The 24973-nt window shown below is 41.0% G+C and overlaps 1 protein-coding gene and 1 long non-coding RNA gene across 4 annotated transcripts in view; one reads left to right on the forward strand and one right to left on the reverse strand.

Annotated features, from left to right (window-relative positions):
- Positions 1 to 20680, reverse strand: part of SPATA7 (spermatogenesis associated 7) — a 62672-nt gene extending 41992 nt beyond the window's left edge. For 2 of the 3 annotated variants that reach the window (XM_081861954.1, XM_081861955.1), the window contains exons 1-2: positions 20486 to 20680; positions 1020 to 1094 (exon numbers count right to left, since the gene is read on the reverse strand). In XM_081861954.1, the coding sequence (XP_081718080.1) occupies positions 1020 to 1094; positions 20486 to 20552 (142 nt within the window). In that variant the 5' untranslated portion in view covers positions 20553 to 20680. The remainder of the gene's footprint in view (positions 1 to 1019; positions 1095 to 20485) is intronic. The other variant, XM_081861953.1, reaches the window with a different exon arrangement.
- On the forward strand, positions 4 to 2091 carry LOC309345210. The gene is made up of 2 exons (XR_014158097.1): positions 4 to 104; positions 1901 to 2091. It is a non-coding gene; the product is annotated as an uncharacterized lncRNA (long non-coding RNA).
- Positions 20681 to 24973: the final 4293 nt, after the last annotated feature.

Here is a 24973-nt window from a genome sequence, read left to right on the forward strand (position 1 = left end):
GTCAACATGACTACTTTGGAGCAAGTAGTTTAAGGACTGCAGCCTGAAGGCCCTGGCAGCAGACTTCATGCCTATCAGGACTGAAAGGACTGATAAACTATCTGGTGAGGCAAATAACAAATTATACATAAAACAAGTATGTAGATTCTAACTGGGTTTTAAACAGCACAAGCTCTTAAGAAAAATGGCTCCATGTTTGAGGTAGTGTTGTACCTAAATTGTATACATTACTTGAAATAAATAAAGGGTTGCTGTGGAATAAATACATCCTCTAAGAGGATTTTGTCCCCCCCCCCCCAAGATACCCTTAAAAGGCCGTTTAAAACTTTGCTTTTCCTGTTCCGATGAGTCCCCCAATGTATTGCCATGGTGCCAAAAGATTTTTGTGGCCTCCCAAGCCCCCCCATCAGAATTATTTAAATTTAAAATTCTTTTTATTTTCACCCCCCTGATTGTTTCCATAGGTACCCCACTGTGATGTCAAAAGTTTTTGGTGATGCCCAAGAATCCTAAAATGTTTCCTTATTTTGGCCATGCCAATTCTGACAAGGACTGACCAAGGATCAATGTGGCCCTTGCCCTAAACCCGCCCCCCCCACCAAAAATCAACCACCTCTGAAATAAATATATTTGTGTTTTCCCCCCGATATCTAAGCCAAGCTTCAGCAACAGTCTTCTACACTGAGATGTATTATTTATTGAATTGGTTAAAACCAAGACAATGCAAAGACTAAAAACTTTGGGTCAGCTGATATTCTTGCATTGAGTATCAGCATTCAGTTTCTGTTTAACAGTTCTGACCAACCAAAAAAGACTTCCCCTTTCTCTTCTCCCCACCCCCCCGAAGCCTCCCCCACTCCAAATATGTGCACTGAAGAATGACATATTTTACTCATTAGTATAGTCTCAGCCAAACTAAGTTCTCACCACAATGCTTTAATGTAAACATTAAACAAGAATTCGATGCAAAGCTATACTTAAAAAATGTTGCTGTTTACCCCATTATGCAAATTACTTACCATTACTTTTAGTACTCAAATGTCCCCTGAATGGGCTTGCTGGTCCATATCGAGGAATGGCTTGGTATTCAAGCACTGATATAAAAAAGAAACAAAGAAATTAGGGTGGCAGTATAGCTTTCAGCATAGAGAATTTTAAAAAACTCTTAAAAGGCAGTATGTTCATTATGATGACCTATTGTGAAAAACATGAGTTTGTAGGAAAGTCATCAAAATACATGAGGTGAACTTACTTTAATATTACATCAACTGAAGAGAAAAAAAATCTCATTAATAGTAGTAAATCACTGATTAAATCAACTGTGCAACCATACATTAAAGTAATGCATAAGCCTATATATCAATGTACTTAGGCGGATTTAACTCTGCCTATGATTGGACTGAAAATGAAGTCATATATTTTTTCCTTTCATCTTGAAATGAATATACAGTGTCTATTCATTTTACCATAATTATAGTAACTATACTTTTGAGTTTCAAGCTATCTAAGATCATAGTTTTGGAGCTGAAACATCATGGTGGCAACGGACAATTCACTGGAAGATGTCCATTTTCTGAGCAACCAAACTTTGCACCCTGAGTTCTGGTAAAATACAAAATCCCAGTAATAGTAGTTCTGTCTTGAACTACCGGATCTTCCATGGCACTTTCTATATTTTGCGGAGGCAGGAGGGGACATCAAAAACATGGAAAGGTCTGATGACATCCGAATCCTGAACAGACAATTGCTTGGTTTAATATGAACAATCCTAGGGCTCACTGGCTTCCTCCTATCATCGCAAACTCCGATTCTCTCCCAGATTTGATTTTGCATGACATACACACTGGGTAAACCTTGGTTCGTAGCAGTTATAGAGGTAATACCAAACTATGGTTTGCAGGAAAATCAAAAGTGGTAAGAGAGCATGCAAGGGAAGGCAAGTGCATCAATCCAAACTATATTTGGAATTAGCAGCCAGAAGAAGAGAGGTGTGCAGGTGCCAGAGAAAGAACTGTGAGTGGGCAAGTGTCCTATTTGCTATCCTTTGGACCATATGGGAAACTCACCCAATAAATCTGCTATATCCTGGAATTGGGTGTGTGCAAATGCAGCTGATTGAGTGCTAAACAGGAACCAGCTGTGGGGAGGCAGCCTCACAAAGCTCTATCAACCTTTGGGGGGGGGGGAAAGGTTTTTTTGGGCGAGTTAAATTGCCAAATATTAGAAGTCTGCATTGGGTCCCTCTAGCGACAGATGGTTTGAGAAGGTATGAGCGCTGCCTTGTCTGATCATTGAACTCATCACACGAGGGTTCTCCATTGACATCCTTTACAAATAAAAATAGTGTGCTGCATAGGCCCCCAACAACATATGCCTCTACGTGGCAAGTTCTATGTTATCCCAAATGTCCCTTTGTTGAATCTATTTTATTATGTTGTCTGCGAAAGTGTACAGAACCTTCTGTTTATTTTATTTTAACGGCAATAATGTCTACACCCAGTCCTTGTTCTTTGTTTTTGTCTTGTTTGTATGTGGTTTTCTGTTATTTTTGTTTTTTTTAAAAAACACCTTAATAAACACATCTAAAAAATATAGCTCTGCCAAACTTGGTGCCTACCCATAATAGAAAGCCTAGAGAGTAACAAGGCATCAGGAGGTTCCTGGAACCCCCATTGTTGTGAGTTTTTGAGAGTGTGTTGCGAGTTTCTTTGGCTGAGAGTTGGCATGAAATATTATTATTATTATTATTATTATTTATTGAATTTATATACCACCCTATACCCAGAGGTTTCGGATGGAGTCCTGGGTGAGATTCCATTCTAGAATCATCTGTGTAGTTTATTTCTGTACCAAAGACGTATTTTTTGCTTTTTGTGAAATATTTCCTGCTCCAAGTCATTAACATAATTAGTAGGACCACATGTATCCCATCAAAATGGATTATGGATTCTAAAGCAAAAACAGAAAGGGTTGCCTTGTACTATATTTTTAGTACTCAGCTGCAGTAAACAAGTACAAAATATGTGCATGTCATGTCAGATATGAAGTATGAAATTACCTCTCCCTTCCCTTTTACACCCTGCTTTTCCACATTAAAAATTAAACATATAATTATCTTTGCAACCTGGGCACTTAGTGTGCTTGTGGTTGCTATTCTGGATTTCTTCAATCCCACTCCTCTTAAAGCTACAGAAACTGAAATGCATAACTGATCATAAAATAAACTGGGGTCAAATTCTGGGGTCAGTAAAGCAAATGTCTTTTGTCGAGACTGAAAGTGTTTCCATATTATTTGGCATTCCTAAAACCTACAAGTAGGGGCTCTGCTGATCTCCACAAGTACAAATAGAAAAGAAGGAAGAGGGAGAGGGAATTAGTAGAATTACAAGTTTCAATTGGTAGTACGAATCACAAGTTTCAAGTTTGCTGTGCTAAAAGGATGCAGCATTTAACTTGTGTGGTACTGCTTTCTCCACATACAATTTCATGGTAAACTATGTATAGGGTGATATTCTGGTGCATCCTAAGATTTAACCCACCAAACATTAAAAAAATCAAAAAATCATGTGCAATGGCTAGCTTCCACGTATTTTTTGCATACCATGAAACTCCATTCGCCGGCTGTACTACATTCAAAACAATTATATTACTATATTCAAAATGAACCCTTGCATATGTATAATTAATGAGCAGAACTGTTAAAGCTAGAATATTGTACTGTGAAAGCGTCTGCTTAATTGTGGTAGGTATCTGTTTCTGCCACATGTGCTGTGGATTTTTTTATCATAATCCATTAAATAGATAAAGACGACTAATACATTTTATCATGGAGGATTACATGTTCTCCCGTTCCTCTGAAGCAGCAAACTGACATAAAATATGAAGCGAGCCATTTGCAGTACAGTTCTAAAAACTATTTCAGCTATCATTGTCATTTTCTTATTATTGAATTCTAACGGATTGCTGAAATATGTGAGCTTTCGAAAAATATTCACAAATGTTATTTCTTGCTTTAGTAAGAAGAATGGTTTAAAAACAAAAAAGCAAAACCCAGAGTGTGAGCTGGGCCTCCTTTTCTGTCTCTCTGCCACAAACTGGTTCCAGACCAACAGTGCCGAAAACAAGCGAGCTCATCACTGACCTTAGGGAGGGGTTGCAAATAGGGATTGGAAGTGGCAGGCGGCCATGCTGCTTTTGTACAGGAGCCAAGCTCAGCTCCCATCTATTGGTTAGATATAATGAATGTCCTACTGCGGCTACCACAAGCAGCACTGGGCCCTGCTCTAGTTGGGTGGGGAGGCCCATTGCTGGGAATGTGCTAAGGGCTCCTGGAGTCTGGAACTGGCACTGCCTACCTGCTCCCCCACTCCAGGCTTTGGGGAGTTCTAGAATCCTAGAATTCTGCATTGGTTAATCATGTTTGGAGAAGAGCGACCACCATCATTTCATTATTTTGTCTTAGTTGGACTTGCTGAACATGTTAATCTATATAGATTATATGGAGTCATACAGCTGCCGCCCCCCAAGTTGGCTAAGAAAAAACTCCACTACTGAATCTCCATGCTAAGCTGGTGGGGTGGGGTACATCCATTTAACACCCAGAGAAGTCCAGTAGCCAGCAACACAGTCTCTGTTAGAATTAAGTCTCTTAACTTTTAACTACTTGGGAAGTTAGAATTGTATGGCGGGCAGATACAGCAAAGTTCATCTAGTAGTCTATTGCTCTGGAGACGGTTTTATTAGCTTCAATTAAATGAAATTGCTAAAGGTCACAGAGTGCATGCTTGTTCTTCAGCACAGAGCAGTCTTCACTGAATGCGAGGTGGAATTAACGATGCAACTGGGCAGTCGGACACTCAGAGGGCTAAACTGATGCAGGCTTTGGTAGCACATAGTCTATGAGGATCTGGATGAAAGTCAACACAGATGTTACTTCTCAACAGAGGCTGCTTCTCTATTCTGCCACTCTTGGGTACCTTGCAAGACAATTTTGACAACATTTTGCAAAATGGAAATATATGATCCTGAGTCCTTGAGGCACTAGATTATGGTAGTTCAGAAGACTTTAGGTGGTCTGAGCAGAGGTGGCAGTAATTGAGCTGACAGTACAGGCAAGGAGCCAAAGCCATTAATGCAGTCCATAAGATGAAAGAAGACCGCTGGGCTGAACAAGCTGTAGAATAGAGTAGGAAGCAAACCAGGGAGGCAAATGAAAAGGAAGTGGTTAAAGGAACAGTCAAAAAAGTTCATTTGGACCAGCCTAGTGCCCTCTCCAGACTATATCAGATTCCTCACACTGATAATGGCTCCTGTGTACATGAATGGAGAAGAGACAGGTGTGTGCAAGTCTGTGCAGAAACTAGACTGTTATGCAAAAATAAAAATTACATTGCTCCATCCACTTTTGCTTCTGGCCCTGATCAGTATTGGCACATGGCCCCACTGGTTGCCCATCAAGGAATGCAGCCCTTGGATGAAAAAAGATTCCACCCCCTGGTGTTGAGATACTGACCTAGATGAACCAATGGTTTGACTCAGTCTAATCCAGCTTCCTGTGTTCTTTAGATGCCTCATAAATACATCTTTATTTATGTTGGCAACAGGATTTAATTTTATTGGTTTGGTTTGCTTGGCTGTGACCTGGTAATTTGTAATAGTATGTTTGTTTTTAACAGTAGTTTTATTGTTGTTTTAATATCGCACGTCTTTTTTTGAGCAGTATGTTATTGAAAAAATGGCCAGTACATTTAAAAACTAATCTAAATATTTCAGTTTTTTTCTTTTACAATTGAACAACACACATAGCTCCTATTCAAACAACATAAATATCTCAGTAATCAGCCTGTAAGTAAATTACGTCTTATTTGCCACAAGTAAAATCACGTTTCTGTGTTACAGATGTTATTTTATTACTGCTTCAACCTTTGGCAAGCAAAGGCAATGGGAGATAAACAGCTCAGTGCAAACCACCAGCTTTGAATAATAAAGCTGTTTTAGAGCAGTTGCATTAATGTCTAGTTATAAATAACACTGGTCTGTCAATAATGCAAAAAATGTTAGTGCTTCTTTCAGTGGTGAACTCTTGATTGCTGCATAAGTTAAACTGATCTCAGGGAAAAATTAACTTAACTACACTTCAGCAACTTTGTTCCTAAGACTGGAATCCTTAGATATGTTCCAACTGAGTTGTCTGTCTGTCTTAACCCAATGGATTTTAAGCTTTGTACCAGTAAGCCTTGAGAGCTGAAAAAGGGATTCCTCAATGAGAAGATGGAAGAAGATGGAGAACATTTGTGGAGAAAAATCACCCCAGTTGAAACAACAAAGTAAGGGTTTATGAGTGTCATGTCTTCCAACTAAAATCAATTATGACTGCATAAATACTTCGGTTGAATTAATACCCTACAGCGTGGGGATATTTATCTAAATCATTTCAAAACTCTCTTTCAATATAAATACCCCCAGGCACATAACAACAGAACTCGTGTAAACATTAAAAAGCCATGCTGTGGATCAGACCAGCATTCTTCCTGGTTGACACGATTCCTATGGGAAGCCAGCAAGCAGGACCAGAGAGCAACAGCGCAATATAAAAAGGAGAAAATGTTGGGCCACCAGGCAGGGCCGGATTTAGGTTTGATGAAGCCCTAAGCTGCTGAAGGTAATGGGGCCCTTTATATGTCCAGCTGTCCTTTGTCAACAACAAATTGTTGCTGTTTTTGTGTTGAATATATGCTATATGGTAATTTATGGACCAGTCCATGCAGAATGTAGGCATCCTATACAGTGGTACCTCAGGTTACATATGCTTCAGGTTACAGACTCCACTAACCCAGAAATAGTACCTCAGGTTAAGAACTTTGCTTCAGGATGAGAACAGAAATTGTGCTCCGGCGGTGTAGCAGCAGCGGGAGGCCCCATTAGCTAAAGTGGTGCTTCAGGTTAAGAACAGTTTCAGGTTGGGACTTCCGGTCGGCGCCAGCGCTTAATGGCGGTCCTCTCTTCGAGCTCCGGAGGAGGACTGCTTCACGAGTTCGGGTCTGACCGCTACGGCGAAGCGGGGACCCCTAAAATCACAGGCGCGGAAGCCTGTGAACAAGGAGACTCGGTGGGCACCATTTGCGCCCCGCTTTACTGCAAAAGAGCCTTTTTAAAGGCTCCGGAGGAGCATCGGGGGTACGTGTGGTGCTGAGAGTCGCTACCCAGCCCGTGGAGTGAAGCCGCGTCGCCATAAGCGGAGAGCGCCGATTCCTTCCTGAAATTTGGACTGAAATCTGAATACCCGTAAGTAGGATTGGGAAACATATCGGGACTACAAAAATTACTTGAAATTTGGCTGAAAACGGGGGATGGTAAATAAAGGAAGTCTGCCTCCCCCCCCCCGACTGCATGATACTTAAAGCAACTGAATTTAAAGCTGCAATTGAAGGAAAAGCAAATTTGAACTTTTTTGAACGGCTTAACCCTGACATTGTATCTGAACTCCCCCCCCAGCAAGCAGGAGCAAGGGGGGAAGAAAAGGGAATTCGATTTAACCTGCATGAAAGGAAACAAAGGGAAAAATTTTCCGCTGTCTCTTTTTTTTTTTTTATTTTATTTAGAAAAAAGTTACAAAAAAAGAAAAAGGAAAGGATAACAAAAAACAAGATTCAAAAAACAGAAAAGAAAAAAGAAAAAAGAAAAACGATAAAACCGACTTCCATCCAGCTTGGTCTAGGATTACATAACCATAACCATGATACAATCTTCGCAGTAGAACTTACAATAGCATTGTACATCGAAGGTATTAATTATCGTCTGCTGTTATATTGCTAATTCCCGTATTGTTCTCAATATAAATTAAAAAGTTCTTCCATTCATCTTTAAGTTTCATTATATTATTTTGCCTAATTTTCTGAGTTAATCTCGCCAATTCCATATATTGATATAGCTTCACTTGCCACTCTCCAATCGTGGGCATGTCAGGGGATTTCCATTTTTGCGCAATCAAGATCCTCGCAGCGGCTATAGCATATTGAAAGAAAGTTTGATCCGGTTTTTTTATTTCCTCACCAGTCATACCCAAAAGAAACAGCTCAGGTATTCTGGGGAAGCTGTACTTCAAAATTTTTTTCAATTCATCGTAAACCTTTCCCCAGAATTCCTTCACTACATCACAGGTCCACCAAATATGGAAAAAGGTCCCAATCTTATCTTTACATCTCCAACAGTTATTGTCGGCATTTTTATACATCTTTCCTAATTTTGCCGGAGTCAAATACCAGCGGTACATCATTTTCTCTAAATTTTCTCGGAGAGATGCACACGCTGTAAATTTCATACCTTTCCTCCAGAGTGTCTGCCATTTATTATACTCGATATTATATCCTAGGTCTCTATCCCATTTTACCATCACTCCCTTCACCAAATCCTCTCTTGTATCCCATTCCAGTAATTGTTTATATAATTTGGAGAGGTGTTTGTCATTACTCTCTAAAATTTCCACCTGGAACCTTGATTTTTTATCACTCATCCCCAGCTTCTTATGTTCACCCCACAATGCGTTAATCTGGTGGAAGTGTAACCATTCTTTTATCTTGTCTTTCAACTCACCATACGGTTTCACCCTCCATCCCTCTTCTGTCTTAACTAAAAGATCCTCATAGGTCCATCTTACGCCCGTCATGTTTGTTTTTTTTATTTTAATAATGTCAACAGGGGAGAGCCACCAAGGGATCCCTTTTTCAATCAGTTTTTTATATCTATTCCACACCTCCAAAAGTGAACCTCTAATTATATGATTAGAGAACCCTCTGTGGACCTCACCTTTCTCCTGCCACAGGTAGGCATGCCACCCAAACCTAATATCGAAACCCTCCAGATCCAGTAAATCAGTATTTCAAAGGGTGGCCCAGTCTTTTATCCAGCATAGACAAGCTGCCTCATAGTACAGCCTTATGTTCGGCACTGCAAAACCACCTCTCTCTCTTGCATCAGTTAGATATTTAAACTTTATCCTGGCTCTCTTCCCCTGCCAAATAAACTTAGTCAAGATTTTTTGCCAGTTCCTAAATCGGGTGGTGCCTTTAATTATTGGTATATTTTGGAACAGGAACAGTAGCCTCGGCAGAATACACATCTTAACCGCCGCCATCCTCCCTGTCCATGAAAGCTTCAGCCTGTGCCAGATATCCAGATCTTTTTTAATTTCCTGCCAAATCTTATCATAATTATCTTCAACCAAATTTATATTTTTCGGAGACAGCCAAATTCCCAAATATTTTACTTTATTCACAATTTTTATACCAATCTTTTGCTCCAATTGGGTTTTGTCCCGGTCAGCCAAATTCTTTGTTAACATTTTTGTTTTTTTCCTGTTCAATCTGAATCCTGACAACCTGCCGAATTCCTCCAATAATTCTATTACCTTGCAAGCGCTGTCTACTGGGTTCTCCAGGGATAGAACTAAGTCGTCGGCATAAGCCTTCAACTTAAATTCTTTCTTCCCAATTCTTATCCCCTTCACGTTTGCTTCGTCTCTTATTCTGTTTGCGATAACTTCTAAAACCATTATAAACAACAGGGGGGATAATGGGCAGCCCTGCCTTGTACCTTTCATAATCTTAAAGGGTTTGGTCAAATTGTTATTTATAATCAGCATGGCTTGTTGTTCTGAGTATATTGCTTTGATACCTTTCAAATAGGGGCCTTCCATACCTGCCTTTTCCAAACATAATAAAAGAAATTCCCAGGAGACATTATCAAACGCCTTCTCGGCGTCTATAAAAATTAGTACTGCCGGTGTGTCTATCCTCATATCTAAATATTCAATGATGTTCAAAATATGGCGCACATTATCTTTCTGATATCTATTAGGGAGAAATCCCGCTTGGTCCTTATGTATATGTTTCATTAATATTTTCTTAAGTCTACCTGCCATGATATCAGCGAAGATCTTATAATCGCAATTAAGCAGTGAGATTGGCCTATAATTTTTTATATCTGTTTTTTCAGTTTCTGATTTTGGGACCAAAGCTATATATGCCTCCTTCCAGGAACCGGGGATTTTTCCTCCCTGAAGGATGTTATTAATAACCTCTCTAAGCACCGGCGCCAGGAGATCCCCTAGTGTTTTATAATATTTTGAGGACAGACCATCCGGCCCAGGAGCCTTTCCGTTTTTCATCCTATTAATAGCCTCCTTAATCTCATTTACTGTGATCTCCTTGTTTAATAGTATTCTGTCCTCCTCCGAAATATATTTCCCACTATTCCCTCTATTCTGGTCCAAATAATTTTTAATTTCTATACTTTCTTCCGCTCCTCTCTCATACAACTTTCCAAAAAACTGAGCAAACCTTTTTTCTATTTCTTCTGGGTCTTCTATGGTATTATCTTCCATTATTATTTTATTTATCACACTTTGTCTCTTTCTTTTTCTTAACTGCCACGCAAGTAGCTTCCCCATTTTATTAGCCGATTCAAAATACTTCTGCTTCATAAGCTTAATTCTCCATTCTGTTTCTTGATTTAATATAGCTGAATATTGAGACTGCAGCACTTTAGAGGCTCGAATGGCATCCTCCTTTGCCGGGTTTGTAACCAGTTTCCTCTCATAATTTCTTAATTGTGTAAGGATATCTTCTTTCTTTTGTTCCCTTACTTTCCTCCTATAGTTGTTCTGTTGAATTAGGGTACCCCTCATAACCGCCTTGCTGGCGTCCCATACAATATCTATGGAAGATTCCCCCTTCAGATTTAAATCCAAATATTCTTTTAAAGTACCTTTAACCTTTTCCTTCACCTCTTCAATTTCCATTAAATATTCGTTCAACCTCCACCTATATTGACCCTTCTGCACACTTTTTATTTCCATAACCAGAGCACAATGATCAGACAGTGTCCTAGGTAAGATTTCACAACTCTTTACACTCAGAGTAAGATTTCTTGTCATCCAAATCTGGTCAATTCTTCCCCAACTTTGATGGGCTTCTGAGTAATGAGTAAACTGTTTAAGGGTGGGGTTTTTATGCCTCCAGATATCAATTAAATCTAAATTTCCCTCTAGATCTTTAAAAGATTTCGGCAACTTCCCTCTATTTGAATTCCCTCTCTTTTCACTCCTATCCAAATTCGATGCTGGGACCCCATTCATGTCCCCAAGCAGAATTAATTTATGCGTTTCTAGCTCTAATAGAATACCTTCCAATTTCTCAAAAAACTCTGCTCTGTTTTTATTAGGGGCATAAACCGTCACAACATTGATTTTTTTCCCCTCGGAAGTTTAGTTGGATCCCTAAGATTCTTCCCTCTTCATCTTTACAAATTTGTACGGGTTCCCACTTCTCTTTTACGTATATCACTACTCCTTTTTTTTTATTTGTCTCCGAGTTAATAAACTCTACTCCCAATTTTTTATTCATCAATATATGTTTATGTTTCTTCGCGATATGAGTTTCCTGAAAGCAAATTACATCATAATTTTTATTTTTCAACTCTCTCTCGATTTTATTCCTTTTAACTTTCTCATTCAACCCATTCACATTCCAGGATATAAATTTTAATGTATGTGTTATTGTTTTCCTTTATCTGTTATGGATTAAACCGCCGGGATCACAAACTAAAACCTGCCGCCTCTGTTCCCTAAGAGCTCCCCTTCCTCTGCCGTCTCCGCTCCCACCACGGCCTCAACATCCTCCTCATCTGTTTCCACTATCCTCTCCTCCCCTCCCCGCCCTCCCTCCTGACCGCTTCCTCCCCCCTCTTCCTCCTCTTTCTCCTTGCTCCTAGATCTGTTCTCCGCTCTTCCCAAATCTTTCTCATATCGTCTCAAAAACTTCTCAGCCTCCAATGTGTCCACCAACCTAAATTTTTTATCTTTATAGAAAAAAGCAATCCCTTCTGGGAACTCCCATCTAAATTGTATCTCATTTCTCTTTAGAGCCGCTACCACCTGTTTATATCCCTCTCTTTTGCGTAATAACCTGACCGGTATTTCTTTATAGATGATAATTGGTCTTCCACTAATTCTTAATCTATTATGGTAACTTTTTCTTAAGATCAGATTCTTCATTTCCACCGAGTTAAAGATCACCAAACAGTCCCCTAGAAATTTATTAGCTTTAAGATGTTTCGGTCTTGACATCCTAAACACATTTTCTATAGAAAGAGCCATCTCCTCCTCTCCTATACCTAGCCATTTAGAGAGTTCTGTGATCATTTTCGCCCTTATATCTTCATTTCTTTCCTCTACTACTCCCCTGAATTTCAGGTGGAGCTGCCTTTGTCTCATCTCTGCCATGGCTAGATTATCCCAGATCCTATCTTGTGAACTGTTTAATTCTCTTAACTCCTCTTTCATCTTCATTGTCTCTTTTTTCTGTTCCCTCATCTCTTTCTGCAGCTTCTTATTAGATTCTTCAATCATTTTGGACTTAACAGAGAGGTCTTGAATTTTAGCTGAGAGTTCTCCAACTGCTCCTTCTATCTTTTTATCAATCATCTCCTGTACTTCTCCTAGCTTGCTTTCCATATATATTACATTTTGTTTAAATTCCTCCTTTATTTTTGCCCACAAATTATCTAAATCTTTAATTTCTTCATGACGGGACGGCCTCCTCTCCCCCGGGGTTCCACCCCCTTTCTTCCATTCTTTCCCATCTTTCCCCGTCATTTTCAAATCTTCCCCCACCCAATTTCCGTCCCCTCCCGCTCCTTCTTCCCCTCCCCCTTGGCTCCCCCCTTAAATTTCAACAAACTCAACAGTCTCCACAATTATAGGTCGAAGCAAAGCAGAAATAAAGCAGAAATAGAGCAGAAATAAAGCGGTTTTCTCCACCAAAATATAACCAGTCCCTTCAGGGTTATATCCCGACGTAGTCTCCCAACCCCCACGGCATAAGTTTCAAGACAAATCTGGAAGGGGGGGGTATGGTACGGCGTAGCTCAACATAAAATCCTGTCGTTGTCTTTCAGTTCACTCTCTCCAATCCGTCCCGTGTTCCCCCACCTTCTTCCTGTAATTATTCGTCAGCTCCTCAGGGTTCCACGGCGTTTCCTGAGCAAATCCGTTAGCTCCTCGGTGTTCTTCAATATACAATCTATACAGTCTATATTCCTCCCAGGGGCGGCTTAAAGGCACCCGGAATGTTCGTTATATCCGTTCTAAGAAAATATAAGTTAAACGTGCTGCAGTTCCAAAACAGCAACGTAACAAAAGTCCCGCTGCGAACTCAGCGTAAACACAGAAAAGCTGGTTATAATTCCCCAAACACTTATTTGGTCCCTATTATCCGCTGAGGTTCCAGACGTCTTTATTGTTTTATTAGTTCTTATAGTCTCTTTTAGGCAAGTTAACCTTACTTCACAATTCACGACTTAAGGTGCACTCACTCAGTCAGACCTTGCAGAACTTCCTCATACCGCCGACTTCCATCTGCGCCATCTTACCTCCGTCACCAAGTGAACTCCCAAAAATTATTCTAAAAGTTCCAGGCCGCACACAGCTCCGCTATTAACTTTACGCGTTCTATAAGAGCGCTACAACACGCTGCGGGTCCCTTTCTTCTCTTTAGGAAGCCCGTCGCCACTCCCGGACGGAGCTCGAGGCGTCACGTTGCGAAGTCGGAGATTTCTCCCAATTGCGCTAGCGGTCCCCGTCTTCTCTTCTTACCGACGCGAAGAGGCAACACAACCGCTTCCACGCTGCTGGGAACCTGTCCCTAAGGGTTCCCCCCTTAGGGTTTTTGGGTTCGCTGCGCCCTAGCGACTCCCCAATCCTTCGCAACGCTCGGAGAAAACCAAGAGCAGGTTCTCCGCGCTCCCTCTCGGGCCGCGACCGGAACCGGAAGTCATTTTCCGCTGTCTCTGACTCTGGGAACAGGCTGCCTGGGTGAAACATTTTGACAGGGACTGTCAGAAAAGACAAATTGTGACTTTATTTGATACAATTTTGGGACTTTGTGACTTTGGGATTGTATTGAAAGAGCAAATTGATAATCTGTTGCAACTAGAAGATCGGAAGATTGTGGTTAAAAAACTTTCCCTCTTTGGGGGCTTTTGGCTTCTTTGTTTTCTTTGCTTACTGGATACACTGAACTGCTCCCTCTAGAGGGTTTGAGAAGCAACAGTTGCAACATAGACTGTAAAAAACAAGTCACTGGATTTTTCCATTCAAAAGCTGTTCCTGTGGGAACGACCTTGGGACATGAGCGGCACAGCAGAAGAGATAGCAACAAGATCCAAAGTTAAAGCCGCACAAAAGAAAAGGGGCTCTACATGAGGCATACTGTCAACAGGCGCAGCTGGACAGGAAAAAGGGATAGATATATTCATGGATTCAGTGACACAAGCTTTACTCAAGATAAATGAATCTTTAGAAAATTTGACAAAGCAGAGTACGGAAAATACCAAACAGCTGACAGAACTCACAACAAAATTAGATCTGAACACTAAAAGTATTACATCCAACACAGAAATTATAAATAAATTAGTTGAAGAAAATGCTACAATCCGAAAAATTGCTGAAGAAGCTAAATCCACTGCAGATACTACACAGGAAAAATTAGCACCAGTTTGCAAGAAGCTGGATGAGCATGAGGCCGCCTTGTCTTTGTGGGAGATGCAGAGGAAGGAGAGGAATCTGAGACTTAGATTGGTCCCTGAAAGTGAAGGGGACAACTTAGTGGACTTTCTCACAAAAGAACTTTCAGAATTTTGGCAGGTAAACACAGAGGAAGAAGAATTTAAGATAACAGCGGCCTTCAGACTGGGGAGAAGGCAAAATAGAAAGATTCCGAGGGATTGTCTGATAACTTTGAGATCAAAGGAGGAAAGAGATAAAATATTAAATCTACATTATCAAAGAACTCTTGAGATTGAAGACGTTTTTGTGCAAATTTACAAGGACATCCCGAAATACATTCTGGAGGCTAGAACTCACTACAAGAATTTGGTTTACCTGCTGAAGCAGAACAGTATTCCTTTCAGGTGGGAATTTCCACAAGGTTTGTCCTTTAGTTATAAAGGAAAGAAAGTTAAGATAAGAACAGTACAAGATAAAGAACAATTTCTGGATAGAAACGAAGAGGACCTTCAGAAAGGAGTGGTAGAACTGACCTATGAAACAGACCTTGGAAACCTGACATTCGGACTTAAATCACCAACGGAAGAAGGACAGCCGCAGGGAGCGGCTGGAGGTAACTAATTAATAATGTCTCTGCAATTTTTGAGTTGGAATTGTAATGGACTGAACCTTCCCAGAAAAAGGCGTGAAGTTTTCCACATTTTGAAAAGAGAACAATTGGACTTGATTTGTTTACAAGAAACCCATATAACAAGGGTACACAGAAAACTACTTATAAATAAAAGATTGGGACAGGAATTTATTTCATCGGATAAAGTCAAGAAAAGAGGAGTGGTGATCTATGCAAAGGAGAAATTGGCCCCTAAATTGATTTTTAAAGATGAACAAGGAAGATTTTTGGCAATTGAGATACAAATCCAAGGAGAAAATTTTTTGATAGTTGGCATTTATGCACCTAATGAAGGGAAGGCAGAATTTTTCAAGAAACTGCATGAGACATTAATGGATTATTTGGATTACAATGTAATTTTATTAGGAGATATGAATGGCGTGGTTTCTACAAATATGGACAAAGCACAAAGACAGGTGGTCTCTAAGGATGGGAGACTACCCAAGACTTTTTTTGAAATGACAGAGAATATGGACTTGATTGATATCTGGAGAACCAGAAACCCTCTTGAGAGAGAGGGAACGTTTTTCTCTGAGGCACAAATGACATGGACAAGAATTGACCAAATTTGGATTACTAGTGGAATGGCTCCAAAGATAAAAAAGTGGAAATCTGCCCAAAGACATGCTCCGACCATAACGCTGTAAAGATGGAAATAAAATTGACAACAGCCGGTTCCTTTAGATGGAGAATGAATGACACCCTATTTAGAGATGATGAGATTTACAAAAAGGCCCAAAAAACCTTGAAGGACTATTTTGAGATAAATCTGAGGACAGACATTGAAAAAAGAGTGATTTGGGACGCAAGCAAGGCCGTGATGCGAGGTTTCCTAATACAACAGAATTCTTTAAAGAGGAAAAAACAAAATGAGAAGAAAGATAAGATTTTGGAAAGAATAAAAGAAGGAGAAAAGAAACTGAGGTCTAAACCAAAGTCTCATGAGATTTTGAGAGAAATTAAGTTTTACCAGATGCAGTATATGGAACTGATGAATCAAGAGATAGAATGGAAGATCAAGCAAATGAGACAAAGGACATTCGAATCAGCAGATAAATGTGGGAAACTTCTAGCATGGCAATTGAAGAAGAGACAAAAGTTGAATACAGTCACAAGTTTGGTGGTTGAAGGAAAGAATGTTACCAAACCAAATGAGATTAGTAATTGCTTCCAGAGTTATTTCAGAAGGCTATATGCACAAGGGCCGGAAAACGAAGGAGATATAGAAGATTTTCTTACGAAATATGGATTACAAAAAATTTCGCAACAAAGTATGTTGGTTTTAAATGAGAAAATAACAGACCAAGAAATAGAGGGTGCCATTCAAAATATGCAATTAGGTAAATCTCCAGGACCAGATGGACTAACCTCCAGATACTACAAAGCTTTGAAGGAATGGTTAATACAGCCGCCGAAGGAGGTTTGTAACGAAATATTAGAGGGGGAAAAGGCTCCTGAATCGTGGAAAGAAGCTTTTATCACACTTATACCAAAGTTTGAAGCTGAAAAAATTAAGAACTACCGCCCTATATCATTACTTAATGTGGATTATAAAATATTTGCTGACATTTTAGCAAAAAGACTGAAGAGGGTGCTGGTGGAGGAGATTCACAAGGATCAGGCAGGCTTTCTCCCGGGAAGACACTTATCAGATAATGTTAGGAACATAATTGACATTATGGAAATGTTGACAGTAAATATTAATACAAAGGCAGTTTTGATATTTGTGGACGCGGAGAAAGCTTTTGACAATATTTCTTGGAACTTCATGAAGAAGAATCTCCATGGGATGGGGGTAGGCCAAAGGTTTGAAAATGGTATAGGTGCAATATATTCTGAACAAAAGGCAAAGCTAATTGTAAACAATGTGGTTATTGATGAACTTCCTATAGAAAAAGGGACACGACAGGGGTGCCCAATATCCCTACTACTTTTTATATCAGTCCTGGAGGTGTTGTTAAATATGATTAGGGGGGACCAGCTGGTAAAAGGAATTCGGGTCGGAGCTAAACAATATAAATTGAAGGCATTTGCAGATGACTTAGTATTGACTTTACAAGAGCCAGACACTAGTATGAAAAGAGTTTTAGAACTAATTCAATTCTTTGGCCAGGTTGCAGGATTCAAGCTGAATAAACAAAAAACTAAAGTCTTGGGAAAAAATCTAACAAATGTTGAAAGGGAGAAGTTTCAAAGTGAAACTCGGTTAATGGTGGCGAAGAAAGTGAAATATTTGGGGATTAATATGACATCTAAAAATGTGAATTTATTTAAAGATAATTATGACAAATGTTGGACAGAGGTAAAGAGAGATCTAGAAATATGGTCGAACTTGAAGCTTTCCTTGTTAGGCCGAATTGCTGTGATTAAAATGAATCTTTTGCCAAGAATGTTATTTTTGTTTCAGACATTACAAATTGTGGACAAACTAGACTGTTTCAAGAAGTGGCAGAAAGATATATCTAGATTTGTCTGGCAGGGCAAAAAGCCCAGAATAAAATTTAAGATATTAACTGATATAAAAGACAGAGGGGGGTTTGCCCTGCCGGACTTAAGACTGTATTATGAATCAGCAGCTTTTTGCTGGTTGAAGGATTGGCTACTTCTTGAGAACACAGACACCTTGGATTTGGAAGGTTTTGACAATAGGTTTGGTTGGCATGCTTATATATGGTATGACAAGGTTAAAGTCCATAAAGGCTTTAAAAACCATGTTGTTAGGAAAGCATTATACAATGTTTGGATTCGATATAAGGACTTGTTGGAAAGTAAAACTCCTAGGTGGTTATCACCAATGGAGGCTAAGGAGGTGAAGAAACTCAATATGGAATCTAAGTGGCCAAAATATTCTGAAATCTTAGAGCAAGAAAGTGGCAAGTTTAAACTACAGAGTTTTGAGAAAATAAAGTCCAAGGTACGAGATTGGCTCCATTATTATCAAATAATGGAGACTTTTAAACAAGACAGGAAAATTGGCTTCCAGGTGGAGAAATCGAAACTAGAAACAGAATTGTTAGAACCCAATACTAAGAATTTATCAAGAATGTACAATTTGTTGCTGAAGTGGAATACAATAGATGAGACAGTCAAATCAGCAATGATTAAATGGGCACAGGATATTGGTCATGACATTATGTTTGCTGACTGGGAACAGTTATGGACCACCGGTATTAAATTTACGGCATGTAATGCCTTAAGAGAAAATATTATGAAAATGATTTAAGCTTGCGAAGATTTACCATTTGCCCAATAATAAATGTTGGAAATGTAATGAAATTGAAGGTACCTTTTTTCACCTGTGGTGGACCTGCCCAAAGATTAAAGCCTTTTGGGAAATGATTTATAATGAAATTAAGAAGGTACTTAAATGTACTTTTCATAAGAAACCAGAGGCATTTCTCTTGGGCATGGTTGGCCAATTGGTGTCAAGAAAGGATAAGATTTTTTTTCTGTATGCTACCACAGCAGCAAGGATACTTTTAGCAAAGTACTGGAAGACGCAAGAATTGCCTACACTGGAAGAATGGCAGGCGAAAGTGATTGACTTTATGAGATTGGCAGAAATGACCGGCAGAATCCGTGACCAAGAGAAAGAGACGGTGGAGGAAGATTGGAAGAAATTTAAAGTTTATCTTAAGAACTGTTGTAAAATTGATGAATGCTAAAATGCCAAGGGAAAGGAAGATGCAGAATTGCAGCGGAAATTACTTGATGAATTAAGATGAAATAGAGAAAGAATAAGTTATAAATATAATTGGACTAAGGGGTTGCTGAAAAACTGTAAAACAAGGATGCAGAGAGGGTGAGGTATGGGGAAGTCGGGGAAAGAAGGTTTATGAAAATGAGGATATGAAATTACACTTGTTTGTATGTTTTTGTTTGTTGATGTTTTGTTTGTTTTTAAAATTGAAAATCAATAATAAAAATTATAAAAAAGAAGTGTTTCAGGTTAAGAACAGATCTCTGGAATGAATTAAGTACTTAACCCGAGGTACGACTGTATATAGAAATGAGCAAACTAGTGATATTTTAGGGAGCAGGCTAGCAGGCGGGGACCATTACTTACATCACAGGAGCCTACACAACACAAAACACTGTTGCTGTATGTAGGTTTTATTTTATTTGTTTTTTATCTTATATTTTGCAAATGTACATCCAGCTTATTTTTTCCTTTAATTTTTTGGGGGCCCCCAAGAGAGTGGAGCTTGTTTAGTTTACTATATGTAAATCCGGCACTGCCACCAGGCCCCCCTCCAACCCCCCCCCCACAACAAAACCATGAGCTATTGGTTCTTAAAAAATAACGAGGGTCCATTACTTCTCTCAAAGTCTAGGTGACACTTGGGAAGAACCTTGGCTCCTCCTTTCAAACGCTCACAACCATTTACTGCACATGCTGAGAAACTGCACAAGAAAACAAAAGGCCATAAGGCCAGGCTTATTGGCTGGACAGAAGCTTAGGCATGCATAAACGAACCAGCACACCACAAACCCTGCACATGTCTACTCTGAAGCAAACCCCATCCAGCTCAGTAGGCCTTTCTCCCAGGCCAATTTATTATATGGGGCTGCCGTCTAAAAAAAACACTTTGTACTGGAGTGGGCGGCGATTTCTGTTTCATCCAGCTTGCCCAGAATGGCAGGTCTCCACAGAACCACCTGTGTGCAAGGGAGGCTGGGAACCAGGACAAGATAGGGATGGAGGAGGAGGGGTGCATGCTGGGAAACTCCCACGCTCCTCATCCTTTCCCCCCAGCGCGTTCTGGAGCCCTTTCTCAGCCGTGGGATCGGAGCGGGGCGTTCTGGAACCCTCGCGGAACTCCAAAAGCGAAGCCTCGCGACTGGGGCGGCGCGCGCAGCGGGGGGTTCCCTGCGCGCATTCGTCATAGTCAAGGCTGGAGAGGAGAAGAGAGGGGGGCGCGCGCGCGCGAGGGGGAAGGGCTTGTTTAATGTCTGTCTGCTCTTGCGCACGGAAATGCCTGCAGTCTCGGGCGAGAGGGATTTATGTGGCTATATGGCGGGGGGGGGGGAGGAGGCAGGTGAAGGGCGGGCGGTGCAGGATTAGCGAGCGCTTCTGCCAGCTGCGGAAGGTGCGAATGTGTCCTGGTAGGCGCCAGAAGAAAGGGGCACGGAAAGGGAGGCGGGGAGCGCCCCCAGCCTCTTCCTCCAGGTCTCGCCGCCCTCCCATCCGCAGGACATGCCGGCAGACCTCCCCCCCCCCCCCGCTCTCCGGCTCGTCCCCGCGTCTCTACCTGGGCTCCTCCTCCTCCTGCTGCCGCCGCCGCCGCCGCCGCCGCCGCCCTCCAAGCTCACTCCCATCCTCTTGGCCCGGCCCGCCAGGCTCCTCCTAGCCCAGAGGGCCACCGGCGGCCCGAGCCCGGCGGCTTCCGTCCGTCCGTCCCTCCCTCTGCCCTTCCTTCCTCGCCTCTCTCGGCCGGCAAGGGGCGGGCCTGGCAGCCCGACGGGTTGCTATGGACACCGCCCCTCGCTTGGCGGCCGCCGCCGCTGGGCGCGTTACGTCCTGGGACCGGGGGAAGGGCAAGGTGGAGGAGGAGGAGGAGGCCCGGAGCCGCGCCTCTCCGCCGCCGAGTAGGGCTTGCTCCCGTGTAAAAAACGGAGCGCGGGGCTTTAGCGGTAGAGGCAGGTCTCCTCAGAAGCAAGTCCCGCCGTGCGCAAAGGTGAACGCGGAGGGGACCCCTTGCCAAGTATAGGAGCGCGGGTGTCTGACTGTAGGAAGGGCGGCTGTTTTCCAGGGGGAAGGTCCACTCCCTGGTTCATGCCACCCCCTGTTTACGTGGGGTTGGCAGCAGGGCCCCCTCCGAAATCCCGGAGAGCCACAGCCAGGTAAACAGCACTGAGCTACGTGGAGCGAGGGTCTGGCTTCACCTAATGAAATATACTCGGAGTCGAGAGTGGATTTCAGCTCATAGTGGTGAGGAGGACTAGAAGGTGCCCCAGAATGTCGGCTTTATATACATTATTTACACAATAGGCCCCACCTGATTGGCTGATTCCGGGATTCACCTGTAGGCCAATCTGGTTGCGGATTCACTTCCACCTGGAGCTGGATTGGGTGGCTCCTGAGGACCAATCAGACTTCTGCCTTTTGGATCCTATTCAACTCAGTACTGTACATAACACCTAAGGTCGTTTTCTATGCTAGCCTATGCACATTTACCAGGGAGGGGAGAGCAGTGTTGCTTTACACAGGTTGCCGCCCCATCATGTGACAAACACAGCTCATTTTTGCTTGCCTTTCTGGAAGTCACAGTGATCCTTTGAGGAACTCCAAGACCCCTTGGCATGTTATCCGAATGTGTGTGCTTGCTCAGCATGGACATAGCCAGAATTAATTGGGGGGGGGGGGGGAGAGAGCAGGCTTTTTGTTGGGAGGGGGCAGAACCAAGTTATCCCAGGATGCCCATCAGCCCCCCTACCACCCTACAGCCTTCCCCACCACCTCCGCTCTGCGATCCCCCCTGTTGCCCAATGTGCCCCGTCCCCCCTCTCGTTACTGAGAGTAGGACTGGGGGGGGGGCAGAACCAGTGTGATTGGTCAGACAGTATACCCCTCCTTTCCCTCCTTTTCTTTTAGTGTAAGTGGTATGGAACTTTGCTATGCTCACTTTCTTTGGCCTTGGGGGCATTGGAGATCTTTTTTAGAACTAATGTATTTATTTATATGTGCTTTGTGATAATTTTCTACCTGCATATTTGTCACCTTTGCTATCCAAAGCAGCACCCCTATACTCTGCCTCTTTCATTTCTCTGTAACAAACCCATATTTTTTTTTACTTCCTAGTAAACTAATAGTAAACATTCTTTGTTACGCATAAAAGTTAAATGTATCCATGCATTGTTATCAGAAGCACATCCTGATTCCATGCAGTCGGTTCCATTCCCCTCAGTAGTGTACGTTGGGTACATTGGTGGACGTGGGCAGGGGGGAGCGTTCAGTGAACCTTTACACAATATATATACAAAACAGGTCTTGTGTTTGGAGAATTCAGAACTAACCAGAAAATCAGTGTGACCATGTTTCATGAACACTACACAGCAAACCAACCAACAGTGGTGTTTATTTAAAGAGCAATGCATTGGAAATGAGAAAGAAAATGTGGAATGCTGTGCTGGAAAAACTCTTACCATCTGAAAGAGCTACCTGTCTGCCATTTATAACTTGGCTTTGGCTGCATGCTAGCAGTAGAATCACAAATGTGTCAGTAAAATAATTTTCACATTGATTTGAAGAGCGTTTACAAAAGGCAGCACATTCTACTAATTTTCATTCTTTATAAGATACGGATGTCTTATAAAATGTTCAATATTTACAAGGCATTTGAGCATGTTTCTTCAGATCTAATGTCAAAAACTAGATTTTATTTTTAAAAATTCATAGCAGACACTTCAATGAGTTTAAGTACATCAGCTCCATTCTGGGCCGGTCCTGTAAATAGTGTCTGTTGATGAACCAAATTTGGATTGTATTGGCTGAATTGTATATAATTCTTTTAACATCCTATAAACAGTTCTTGCATTATTTATTGTACTCAGACAGGGGCAGGCAAATACAATGCAGAAACGTGCATTTTAAGTTTCTAGCCCCTTTACTATGCCAGATTTCTGTCCGCAGCAACAGCTTACTATTTCACCTTTTTGTACTCTGAAAGTTCATTTTTCCCAATGGAAGAATTCTGTGGATGAATCTGCCCCAACTGTCACTTGATGCATTGGGCTTCCAGTTTCCCACAAAAGTTGGTGGTTTAATTTACAGAATACATATTTTTTTAAAGGGATGGGGACAGTCTCCCACTGAGCAAACAAACATTTCAAAAGCATCACAGCTATTCCCTTGTTACCAGGCAACACACTATGCAACAATTTCTATTGCTTTTCTTTCTTGTCCGCTGCAGTTTATTAGAATTGCCCTTGTTCCAGAATTCTGGCCCACTGGTGCCAATACATTTTCTACATTTTTTTAACAGATTGCCATTGGCTTGAATAGCCTCTTTTGTCTTTTACACAACACCTTTCAAGGTCAGTTTCCAATGTAATGCATGCATGGAATTGCTTTTGGATTAATCTGTGTGTGTACACTGCACACATGTTTTAAAAAAGCATTTAGTTGGCTGTGTTATTCGGGCAACTTATTCATTGATGAGCCTGTGAACTCAATTATTTTAGAAACCTAACCTTGACTACCATGATAATCTTTGCACGAATTGCATGAATGATGCATTCTAATGATATGTTTGTGAATGTAACCATGCAAATAACACCAAACGTCATGGATGGGGAAAAATGTAACCTAGGAACTAGGCTAGCTTTTATGATACCTAAAGACATTCAGATGTAGAATGACAGTTCTTTGGGATATCTTTAAAAACCACATGTTCTTATTTCTTGCACTGTTCAGGCAGAATTGAAAGCGCATAATTTCATAATTTAATTCCCGCTCCCTTATATATGACATTTCTGTGCCACCCCATAACATAAAGACTGGATTAAAGTAAATGACAAAAACCCCAAACATGGGAGATTTCAAGGGGTCAAAAAATAAATAAATGGATGTACCATGCTATATTAGAAGCAAAAAAACTTGTTTTGATGAATTGGAAGAGCTGAAAAGATTCCATTGAGCATATGGATTGATAATATGGACAGATTAGCTATATACGAATGAAATGCATGTCGACGCAAAATAACAATGGATAAATATGAAGAAATCTGGAACGAATATTTAACCAATAAGGTGGATAGTGGTGAGAAGTAGGGGGAGGAGAGAGAGAGGTGGGAAAATATTGTTTAAAAAGGTGTAGTTGTAGGTATATCAGTGTATTCAAATCTGAATTGTAAAATTGTGTTGTTATTGTTATTATGGTTTTTGTTGTATGTGTCTTTTGCGGTTGATGTTTGTATTGAAAAAATGATTAAACAATTTTTTTAAAAAAACACACATAAAAACACTGTTAATAAAATCCAAATCTCACCAACATCTCCCTGTTGGTGACCCACTTCATTTGTCAGAGGCACCCAGTATAGGGCCTCTGTAGCAGATGCTGAGGTATGGGGAAGGCCCCTATGGGTTAGTTAAAATTGGTGGTTGATGTGTAAGAAAAGCCGCTTCTGTATTTCTACCTAAACTGCACCATTTTCTGTTCACCCATTTCCTCCTATAAACTTTTTGGAGTGGAATTAAGGACATGACAAACTGCAGCTATACTTTATCACTGCTAAGAGCTGTTTTATTCTCGCCGTTTCAGTTTGAAATGCCAGGCATTAAAGAACACAGACACTAATTAGCAGCGTTAACTGGAAGAGTCAAGAAGTTGAGAATCTGACTTTAGTCATCCAGGCCATAAATTCTGAATCTTTACTTCCTCTGCCAGGTGACACCAGCCTAATGTGACATATGCAAATGCCCCTTTGCGATAATTAACGATCAAGAAGATGCATATTCCCAAAGTATGGCTATATGCGTTAAATGGCAGGCTAAAATAACAAAAGTAATGGCTCAAATTAGTTTAAAAAAAGAAGTTTTATGATAATGTAAAACAGATTTATAGCCTTTTTTTTTAGCCATGTATATGCATAACGGGAAATAATCCCCACTGACTCTAATGGAATTTATCTCCAAATTCGGGAGTGGGGATTGTGAAGCCCAAAATTCATGAAACTTGTTACATGCTTTGAGACATTCTGTAACACTGGCTTTGGAAAATCTCCAGGGTGAATTCCAT

This window comes from Podarcis erhardii (assembly GCF_964252035.2).
Source record: "Podarcis erhardii genome assembly, chromosome: 1".
NCBI classification, from domain to species: domain Eukaryota; kingdom Metazoa; phylum Chordata; class Lepidosauria; order Squamata; family Lacertidae; genus Podarcis; species Podarcis erhardii.